The 12,035-nt window shown below is 33.9% G+C and overlaps 1 protein-coding gene across 1 annotated transcript in view; it reads right to left on the bottom strand.

Moving 5' to 3' along the window:
- SGCZ (sarcoglycan zeta) overlaps positions 1-12,035 on the bottom strand; it is a 358,683-nt gene that overhangs the window by 20,256 nt on the left and 326,392 nt on the right. The window contains exon 7 of the mRNA XM_039698932.1: positions 6,723-6,795. Coding sequence (XP_039554866.1) covers positions 6,723-6,795 — 73 coding nt within the window. The remainder of the gene's footprint in view (positions 1-6,722; positions 6,796-12,035) is intronic.

Genomic DNA, 12,035 nt, shown 5'->3' with positions numbered 1-12,035 from the left:
TCCAGGCTGTGAGAAAAAGTTCTGGATATAAGACAATCCAAAACAGTTGCTTAAGGAAAGGTATGAGAAAAGGATTTTTCATAGTCCTGACAACTTAGAGCTACCCCATGCTACCCTAAATATTTCCCTTTGCATTATCTTCCTTATTTTTATTCTACCTTGAATCCCTTTCCATACATGTCCTGCCTTTCTGCTAAACATTCTTACATGAAGTTTACCTTTACAGAAATAGCTCCATTACCTGAGTTGTCTTTCAGAATATATTTCCTTAAAATAGAAATCTATCTTGTCAGAAAGAGATTGAAGGAACATGCCCACAGAAAATGCTCAAGTGCTTGTCAAGAGTTAGATCTGAAGATAAAGTGCCTGGGGGAGTCTGAAGAGTATCAGTTTTGAAAACCATCAGTTTCCTTTGATTAGGAAGTAACAGTCCAGACCACTTGTAATTGTCTAATTATATTTTCTATATTGTTTCTCTAGGGGGTCTTAAGCTGATATAAACAGCTTTATTTTAGCTGAGGCAAACTGTGACATGGCTTGATCCACCTTTTGAGAAAACAGCATCTCATGGAAAATTATTCTGCTGAAAATCCCCTGACAAGTCTACTTCAAACTTTGCAGATTAAGCACACAAGATACCTTGGAACAGATTTTCCAATGGCCCATATTTGGATTGTATTCAAAAATTCCAAGAAGAAAACTTAAAAATTAGTCAATCATTAAAAAAAAAAAAAAAATAAAAGGTTTAGTGAGTTAATTTCAGTCACTTTTTTAGGACAACTACCATGTCCAAACCAGAGAGATATTTTTACTTTCTGCAGTACAAAATTTAGTAGCAGATTGTGAAGAAGTAAATAACTTTTTAATTCTCTTGGCAGTGAATTCAAACAAATGATCAAATGATAAAATGTGAATTGCAGGATAAGACATGTAAAATCATTCATTCTTTATGGTTTAAAGTCATCTTTAGAGTTCTCTGTATAATTATAGATATAAGCAATGGGAGCTATTTGGTGGACTGAGAATAGTTTCATAAATTCATGAACTCCCTGCAACTTCTGAGCCTCCTCATTCTTATATCCAGTCTGTGAGCTCCAGATCTTAGATGGGCACCAGCTTTCAGAAGACACAGAGAAACCTAAAAATCTTCCACCTTGTATGAAACAGCCTAACTGCTTCACAAACTCTCAGGGACATAGATGAGAGAATAGGCACACACAGAGCAAATTTAAGAAGCCTTGTTTTCTTTTGAAAGTGGTTAAACAGTGTCACTGAAAATGGAGATACTCCCAAAAAGGGAAAATGAATTACTGGAGTGAGGAAAAAATCTCTGTGGAGAAATTTAGTATAAGGAAAAAATAAGGAAACTAAAGATTGCTCAAATCTTTAAAAAATATAAATAAATAAATAAATATATATGTAAGTAGCCCTTCTTAGTAATGCATTGATAAGCCTGTTCAGTTAGAATCAAAAGAAAGACATGAAATGAAAATATTATGTATGCTACAGAAGCATTACTTAATGATATATTATACAACTTTCATGGAATATAAATAGCATTACAAATCATGTTTCATCAGAAAAACTACAGCAAAATGTAGGTATGGTGGTGTGGTGAAACAAGGTTATTTAAAGTGCAAAGCATGTCAGAAATGAGTTCTGGTATCTCTAGTATCTCCTGGGCATGGAGGACTGTTGCTCCACTTCCATTTAAAAAGATAGTAAAACATTTCTACCCACAGTATCTGTGAGAATGGAAAGCTTCAATAAATTGTAGGCGGTTGTGCCTAGTCCTAGGCTACACCTATGTGAAATTAGAACTAAGCAGCAACTTAGATCTGGAAGCAGTGTAAGAGCAACCACAGTTGAAACAAGCCTTGCAGGAGCCAAGGGCACACAGGAGGGCACCTACTGAAACCTTCACCATCTCCCTGTGGCACTCTGAGCACTCACTGGTCAGGCGTGCTGTTAGACCTGATGCAGCTTCATGTAAACAAAGATTCTCAGCTGCCTTCACAATGATTGCAGTGTAAAGTTGCCATGCCTTTCATTAATCCAGCACTGGGCAAACGCTTTCTACTGCTACAAGCTTTATATGGCTTTTCAAATGAGATTGATAGGGTAATAAATTTACTCTCATAACCCTGTGTAGGCTGAGACAGCTGTGCTTGGAGCCCATCTGTGGGTTCCTGAAGGCATGACATGGCATAATCATAAAGCAAATATAATCATAAGCCCAACAGAAAATGGCCTGGAGGTGCTGGTGACAGCAGCTGAACATGAGCCAGCTGTGCCCAGGTGGCCAAGAAGGCCAGTGGCATCCTGGCCTGTATCAGCAATAGTGTGGCCAGCAGGACCAGAACAGTGATTGTCCCCCTGTACTCATCACTGGTGAGGGCACAGTTTGAATCCTGTGTCCAGTTCTGGGTCCTCACTGTAAGAAGGACATTGAGGGGCTGGAGTGAGTCCAGAGAAGGGCAATGGAGCTGGTGAAGGGTTTACAGTGTAAGACATGGGAGTGGCTGAGGGAACCAGGGTAGTTTAGCTTGGACAAAAGGAGGCTCCAGTAACCTAAATTAAGCATAGGAAACTCAATGGATTTTTCTATCTCTCGTGATAGTAATATTTTTATCCTTCATATCTTGGCTCCTGCTAGAGCCCTTTCCCTTTCCAATGTCAAATATAATCATCATCACTAAAGACTAAAGCAAATTGTTCTTTTAATTTAAGAGCCATACCCAGCTACATTCGTTTCTACTCTGTCCTGTCTGCATAGCAATTACAGCCTTTCATTACTGGCTTTCTTCTCTGTTTACTTCAATATTTAAAAAAAAATATATACACACACATATATATACACAAACACACATCTACATAAAAGCATATAATGTATATTTAAAAGGAGAAGAACACGTGTTTTTAAAAGAGAAGCTTAAATTTAGGAAATTTTTCAAATTTTACTATATCCATACCTATTTTATTGTGAACATGCATGTTAAAAAAAATCGTATTTTCAGCAGCTACTGATAAGACTAAGATTTTACTATATCCATACCTATTTTATTGTGAACATGCATGTTAAAAAATCATATTTTCAGCAGCTACTGATAAGACTAAAAAAACAAGTTTCTGTCAATATCCATGCCCAAAAAATGAAATAACTAACACAAATTATGAAAACAAAAATAGCAATTATTTCTATTTTTTAAAAAAAGGGCACTAAAAGTAACTAGAATCTGACATCATTAAAACAGCATAGGAAGGGAGACAGGTGTTTTTACTCTGCTGCATCTTCTACTTTTTGATGATGTTTTGTCTATTATTTGATTTCTGGCTAAAAATAGAAACAGAGGCATGGTGATTTTTTCACTCTAAACATGCTCAGATGACTAACAAGTTAAGGTCAAAATCTGATGTGTTCTCCGGCTCCAGGCATTTAAAAAATATAATATTCTGACCTATTAGTAAACCACCCATTAAATGTCAAAAAGGTGTCTCTTACAAACCATCAGAACTCTGAAATCAGATCTCCTGTGCAAGATAGGAATATTTTTAATTCTTAGTAGAGGCAAAGTAGAATCCAACTATCTTGCATGGTTCCTTGACACTTGATCAATTTTCATCTCATTATCCCCAGCATCAGCTTGCAGGATTAACTGATTGTGGTGTGTGAGGCATGACATAGAAGACAAAAAAACTTTTAAATTTGATCTTGCAGTTATCTCCAGAGGACAACAACAAATTAATTCATTCCCTTATTAGAGGATGTTATTAAGGGCAAAGTTATCTGCATTTAACTAATGTCTGTATATTTTGTGTATGGGTATTGCCTATTAGTTCACCATATTTTAATGCACTATTGGCCTAAAACCAGTATTTGGGGAATATATTGGCAGTTTAGTTTTCCTGTGTTCCTGTGAGAAACAGTAGTGAGAGAAACAGGAACATTAAATTATTAAGATATAATTAATTTTCCTGATTCTCAAGCATGCTTCTTTCATGCTACTTATCCCAACTAATGAAAGTCATCTTTAATTAGTTTTTGGGATTTGACACAAAAGCTTTCACAAAGCATTTTATAACAGCACTGCCTGAAAGCAAAATCTTTCTAGCTATTATTTGAAAAGGCAAGAAAGGAGAAAGATGTGACCCAAATGGTTGGACACATAGGAATTAATTATATTAGTATTCAAGTTAAGTTTATTTTTAAACAACATATTTTTGATTTTAAATATTAGGGGATCTTCCCTGTATGGAGACCTCAAAATCTGACTACGGAAGTAAGTGTCTGAGGCAAGATTTAGATATGTGGAGCTAATGTGAATTTGACTTTATCTTTTTGTCTTCCTGCCCATGATAGATTAAACTAAAATCCCAGGAATATCAAATTTATAGACCAAATTTTTTATTTATGCTTCATTCGGAGTAATCAAGGTGGTCATTATTCCATTTTTTTTAAAATGCAGTAGTCAAGTGTTTTACATATACAAAGCTATGAATAGGTTTCCAGCATATTTTATTTTGGAGGAAAAAAGAAAAAAGTCTGAGGTTCATTAATTGACCACAAATACATATTCCAACATGAAAAATATGGGGTTATTTATACTTCAATTAATAATCTAATGTATATTGCATTATATTTTATTCCTGTATACAATAATTCTCATAGTCTAATATATTTGCACCAATGTACTGCAATTTGCTGTCAAATTGCATTCAGTTGTGTCCACTGAAAAAAATTAATAATGTTTACTCAGCAAACTTTCTACACTCCCATTACTTACCATTAAGTTTAACCATCTAAAGACATAGAGATGCAGCACTTGGAAAAATACTCTAGGTGATTTCAGGACTGCCATTATTTGACACCTTGTGTAAATTTATCGAAAACATTAAAAAGTAATAGGACCCAGACCAGCCCACTGATATGTCCTAATAGTAATTGTCATAATTTTTAAATTACTAAATTGACTTGAGAGTTTTAAAAAAGAATACGATGGAATCCAACTAATATACAGGAGCACGTGTGTACAAAAACTTGCAGAACAAAATATGGACTGAATATATTAAGAATAAATCACTTACAAGTAAGCTAAAGTTACCTGACCCAACTCCAAGGGTGTCTGTTTCTTCAATTTTTTGAATAAAAGGTATGGGTTAAAATAATTATTAATAAGAGGGCAGAAAGTTGAATGCCAAATGCTTACTAATTTAAGGCCATGTTGGAAACTGAACTGAAGTAACAGTGGAGTTGAAATCATTAAGCAACAATAGGAATCATGGCAATGAATAAAGACAAAAGGCTGCCGGGCTGTATGACCCATGTGTGAATTTCAGAAGCAATGTGAGGTGATTTTAACTGAATTTAAATTAATCCTGAAGACACAGGATTATCTGTTTTACTATACATTTTCACTCTGTTAATATTATTTAATGATTGGAAAGAAGTAGAGAAAGCAATGTAGGGAAAACATTCTTTTGAGTAGGACAAGTTCCAGCCTATTACCCAAATTACTGGTCCCTTGGAAAAAGAAGAGCTTGTTATGTTCCTTTGATTTTTCTGAACTTCCTCTGACTAGAGATCATATCGCCTTGGTGATTATCACTAAAAAATACCTTTACAATTATTTTCCACAAAGGACTGATAGGAGTCATGGAAAGGGACAAAGATTTTCAAGATAGAAATACAGTGACCGGGATCCTCTGGAAGAACCCAAACCCATACATTACTTTGAAATGCTTGGTGTAAATAATCAAACACAACAATTTACTTCACACGCTCCACATACAGTGGTCAAACTTGTCCACATGGACAGCTTCTTGCAAATGATTTCTGCAACGTTATTATTGGTCAATGCCTTTGCAAATGTAAGGCTGAGCATTTAACCATGCTTTTCTGCAGCAATCAAACAGAAACACATCTGGGCAGGTGAAGAGATAGTTATATAAGGTTCAAAAATCACAGTAGAATTGAGTCAAAGCCTATAGTGTTTCTCAGCAGTTCTGCTAGGAGGAACACAAGGAAGGACCTTTGATTTTCTGTAATTCTCATTATAAATCACATCCATATAAATCACAGATTAGTACTTAGCAGTGCACATAGATGCACTTCAAAAACGTTTTCACTTTAAACTTTTCCAAGTTTTCTTTTCTACAGATTCCTCAGTAAATTTAAATTTAATCTTTTGCTATCTACTGATTCCTCATCTTCTTTGACTATATACAGAAATAACTTAGATGTAGAAATGCAGCTTCACTTGGTAATGAATTTCTGAAAAGTGTGTGTGTTAGTGTTAAAAAGCCCAATGACCCAGAAACACCACTAAATGAAAAAATCTGGGACTGTTTACTTTAGCTTGACTTATATATTCTGTAACAGCTCATAAAAAATCAAACAACTGGTCTGATGCTATTGAACAATATTACACACACTGGGCCCACAAACACCTGAATATTCCACTCTCTAGGTAAAATATACTTTTAAGAACTCCACTATGGGAGGCAGATCATATATAAAAAGTACTGTATTTTACATTTCATGCAATAGGAGTTTGTAGGGTTTTTTGACTGGTTACAACAAACTGGAGTCTATAAATCGTTTTGTATCTATGTCATTAAATAGGCAGTATATATATGACTATACAGATACTGTTCTTTTAATCCAGACTTAATTTTTTTTGGAGAATACTTGATTTTAAAGGAACTTTTTGAACAACACCTACTTGAGGTCTTGGGAAGGTTCTGCTCTGATATGGGGTGTCTCCACAGAGTGCCCAAACACTGCCCCTTCTGTGCCTAAAATACATAAATAAAATACAGTAAAATTACTTTGGAAAATAAAAGCACATTGAAATATATGACCACAAATTGACACTATTAGGAAAAATATCTGATCAAATCCTTTATTAATAATTTTAAATGTTTATTTATATTTACATTTTCATTTCTATATCAAAATCTGGACCAACATCCTGTGAAGCTCTGGATTTCTGCTTTTTCACACACAAAGCTGGAACACTTACAGATACAAATTTTTCAGAAACAGTTTGGCTGAATGCTTATCTCCATATTTTGGAGAAGATTTATTTTACAGAGAATGGAAATAATATAAAAATTTGTGTGGCAAAAAACACAGCAGAGAAATATCTGCTGCATTTTACATTCTGATTATTTTGATTACTTAATGGAGATGCCAAGCTTTTAGAAGTTTTGAGATAACTTCTCTTGCTTGAATTTGGTGGCTTAATCTGACAGTTTCAGAGTTTCTTTCCATCAGATCTTTCTCAGTGAAAAATTTTATTCTCATGGAATGTGCTTTGGGTTGCATTAGAAGTGGATGCTAAGGTATCTCCTACTGGGCATTTAAAATCCAGACAGAGAAAATAGGTAACGATTTTTCACATCTGAATTGCTTCTCGATTGAATTTTGATTTATATTACTAGGTCCAAGTTGAATATGGTAATTCCACAGTTTTCATCAGACAACCAAGATTTTTCGTTGAGAAACTCCTCTTCAATTAAAAAAATAGAACTCTAGTAAACATTCACTAAAGATAGTTGAAAAAAAGACAATTCTTTAATAAACTTTAAATGCATTTCTTGAAAAAAATTATGGGGGAAACAAAAGACAAAAAATAATAAGGATCTTGTTCTTTGTTAAAGTAATAGAAAACTCAAGAAATTAAATGGAGGGAACAACACTATAAAATTAGCATTTCTCTTACCTCTCCTCTCTAAGGACCGAACACATAAAGGTTATTTATACCACTCACTCTATATTTAATAGATAGAAATAACCCCTGTATGTTCTTTAGCATTTGAAATTTGCCTCCTTTTTTCACTCACTGACAATCGTCATGCCTATCCCTGTTTACTGGTTCATCCAATGCCATTGTTTTTGTAATCTACTTACATAAATTTTGCTTTCCTTCTCTGAAGGTGGTTTACTAAGTGGGCATTGTGTAAGGCAAATAGCCTAGAACTAGGGAGTAAAAATCTTTCCAACAGAGAACCTCCAGCAAAGGTGAAAGAACTCAAAAAAATGTGTAAAACAGGTAATGCATTTATCTTCTATCAAAATAAGATCAAGGAAACTGTCTGGGATAACTATGACTCATTACTAAATATTTTTCAATTAATTGCTATATTTCAACAGCAGAAGGTTGCTTTTGTTCTAAGACTTGAATTCTGAGTAGACCTAAAAATATACCTACAATATCTCACAGTAGGTCTGCAAGAAATGCTCAGCAGAACATAGCCACCACTCTAATTGCTAGAGTATTTTAAATATAATAAAGTAGTTTCAATTTTTAAAATATTTAGCAAACTTTTTCAGAAACTCTGGATGTCAAATAAGATCGCTATTAGATATTTTTACAGTTAACAAATGATATTTCATTTCAAACCATTACCAGGGTTTAAAAGGAGAATGAGGTAATAATGTCAAATTGGTAACATTATTTTTTAGAGTTAAGGGGAAAATAGCCTAGGCAAGAGGCAAAAACCCCCAAGCTAAGCAAACTTCAATCTGGTAATAATGTTCTAAACTCCACCTTCATTAAAATAAAACAAAAACAACCAACCAACCAAAAAAAAACCTAACTCATCCCAACCCCCAAAACCTTAATTGGAAAGTGACCTATTAGTATGGAGTATTGAAGAGAGGAAGATAAGAGTAGTGAATTAAAATCCTACTTGTTATCTCCAAGAATCTACAACCTTTACAAATATTCTGGCAAAGAACACTGAAAACAACTTTTTTACAAAAGCTGCTTTGAAGATCACAACAAAAATACCTGAAAAAGATCCATTTTCTATAACCAAGCTTTGCTGAGTGTCATGGAAAACCACAGGAGGAAAAAAACTAGCATTTCTTTTTTCTTAGTATTGTTCCTAAATGTGCTGCACAGAATCTGTTTTTTTTAAATCTGGCAATGCCTTGTCTGTATAGCCAGGCCTTCTGCCACTCAAAATAAAGCTCATCCCCATGATGAACCTCTCTGGGAGCTGAATATCCAAAATCTGGGTGTGTTTCCAGATCCCATTCATTATTTTCATCAGCAAAATGAAATGCTTTTAGCACCAAGAGCCCTCTATATTTTTGAAGGTGGCAATGGGATTCGAAGATGTAAATAAGTGAGCAGAATGCAGAGTTGCCAGTCTTTACTTATGAGAAGATCATGCCTGAAATATTTGAAAGAACATTATCAATGCAAAGTCTTTTTCTTGCATGAAAAAGAATTTGAAAGAATATTATCAGTGCAAAATCACCCTAGTATGAGCCTGACATTAAATGAATCAGGAGTGCCAAAGGTAATATCAGGCAAAGACTGATAATAAAAGTTTAATGACAGCTGGTTATAACCCAGCTTCAGTATCTCCTCACTTTCAGCATCATTATTTTAAATAACAAGTAGGCATTTCTTCCCTGAGAAAATACAAATCTGAAAGAAAGACCAATTTTTTCAAGCAGACTGGAAATCCAGGCAGGTAGAATTAAAGAAAAACTGATATAATTAAATAAAATATAGTTGAAACTAAACCCAAACCAAATATGCTCCTTTTGGTATTTGAAAATGCAATCTTAATGTTTTTTCTTCCATAACAGTTCCTGTAGTAAATGCTTTATTCTTAAAAAAATACTTTCAACAGTTCAAGAATATCTCCAATTCCCTTTATTACATAGTGGAATAAATGCAGACACTTTCAATTACCTTGGCTTTAGTAAGAAAGGTGAAAAAGATCAGCCAACCAGAATTTATTGATATGTTTCCTGCAGTTAAACAGCAGGGTCAAGAAAAAAGAAGATTATCAGCATTACTAAAAATACAGAAGAAAAACTATATTATCCTTTTTTCAATTTACTATATGCAAATCTGTAGTAATTTGATGGGAAGTTGGACCATGTAGTTCAGTATTCTTAAGAAATGCTACTATACATGTACCTTCTAATGATATAACTAAATAAATAGAATTATAAAACCAAATTCAAAGTCCATAGCATTATTTTCTAAATGAAAGAAATATATTTTAGGTATTTGATATATTACAATGTTAAAATACTTTTTACAGAAATAGGAAGATGTTCTAATAACTGCATTCCCAGACTTACAGAATCATAGCTAAGACCTACTTTGAGATGAGGGAAATTCTAGTGAGAGATGAATGAATACAAAAAAGGTACAAAAAGAAAAGGCTTGAGCCTTAAAGCCCTTTCAAGTACAGCTCAAAAGGTAGTTAGGGAACTGAATTCAATGGAACATGAGTTAGAATGGATAACTATAAAAAGTGATCATTTTATGGGAAATAAAATCACAAGGCCATGGAGTAGGCGCAAAGGATCTAAAATCAAAACTGTAAGTGTAACTGAACAAAATTACCCACACCTTCAGCTTCCGGTTGAAGAGAATGAGTTAAGTAAAGACTTCACTAAGAAAGAAGCATCTGTGCAGCCAAATTGCTGATCAAAGAATGGCAGTTGTTATAGAGGTTGCTGGAGAAAACTCAGTAAACAAGCCAGGTAAGAGGCCAAAAGTTCCATTCTGTATTTATAGACAAACCTTTTTATGCACAGCTTTTTAAACAGATTTATAAACACCAGACCTTTAAGAAACTTCTTTGACACAGAGCAAATCAAAGTTACCCTTTTGCTAAATGCAAAAACAGTCACACATTCCTGCTGAAATGGAACATTCAGAATTCAGAAAGACCAGTACAGACTACTAATTTCTGCTCAGCTTACTGGTTTCTGAAATTCAGCCTCTGGGAAGTGACAAGTGTAGTTAAAAAAATGGAAGTGCAACATGGGCATTCGGTTCTGGATTGTATTTGCTTATGCATGTGCATGTTGAGGAAGTTTTTTCATTTATTCTACCAGCAAATAACCCTTTCATACTTTCTGAGTAGCTAACTTACATAACAAAATGGTACCTTTCAGTGGCTTTGTAATTAACTGGGATGAAAAGACCAAGCTGAGGTTTTTTTCAGTTTTAGGTTGGTTTTATGGGGGGCTTGTTGGAGTATGGGTTTTTGGGTTTGATTGTTTGGTTTTTTTGTTTGGTTGGTTTTTTACTTTGTCTTGTAAAAAGAATGCTCGCTGAAGAGTTGACAAGGCAAGAACTAAAAACTAATGAAGTATTTGCTGTGGAAAATGACCCACATATTACCATTATGCCACTCCTTCACATCATTCATGCAAGCAAATCACTTGACAATGGAATTGTGAATAATTTTGATGTGTAGAAACTACATGCCATTGCAGCATCACAGACACAGCTTTCTTTTACCACCTTGATTTTTCACTAGGTTTTTCAGAAACATCAAGTAACAATTACAGAGATTATTATTATATTATGCAAGTACTAGATAGAGATGCCAATTTGTCCTCTGAGTTACAGACTTTAAAAAGAGTTTGTAAAATATTTATTATTTTTGAAGCTTGCAATTTGATTTGTTGCACATTATTTAGTTAAGTTAAAGTATTACAGATTTCACAAAGAGGGAGAGATAATCAAGATTTTTTTACCATTGAAGAGACCTTAAAAACACAGACTATGTGTTTTAAGTTTGGAACTTTTATGTTCTAAAAATTTAATTGCAATAAAAAATAAAATTATTAATTCTTTTAACATGTGTACATAGATAAAATTTAAGAAGTTTCTCATGAACTTTGAAAGCTGTTCTTCAACAATAAGGCCTTGACAGGGATAATCACTGCCAGAATGGAAAAAATCCAAACAATATTCAACTGTGCAAAGCAATGATCATTAAAAGGTGAAGGTGACATAAAATGTTTGTTCCGTCTTTTGTAAAAGCTCAGTTATTATATTTTATTTTGGGATGAGTAGGAATGCAGCTTCTGGCCTTCATGTTGGTTGTGCATTTCTAAAAGACTTCCCATTTTTTAAGTTACTTGATATGTAATTTAGCTAGGCACTTGTATTTAAAAGCAAGATTCAACTGGATTTCTGCTATGGAGATGTACGTGACTCAAATGAAAGTAAGTGAGTTATTTTCTGGAAACATGACTGACATGA

Source organism: Passer montanus, unplaced genomic scaffold (genome assembly GCF_014805655.1).
Source record: "Passer montanus isolate IOZ18808 unplaced genomic scaffold, ASM1480565v1 scaffold13, whole genome shotgun sequence".
NCBI lineage: Eukaryota > Metazoa > Chordata > Aves > Passeriformes > Passeridae > Passer > Passer montanus.
Note: the sequence above shows the minus strand (reverse complement) of the source record. Positions and strands in the feature narration are given on the sequence as shown.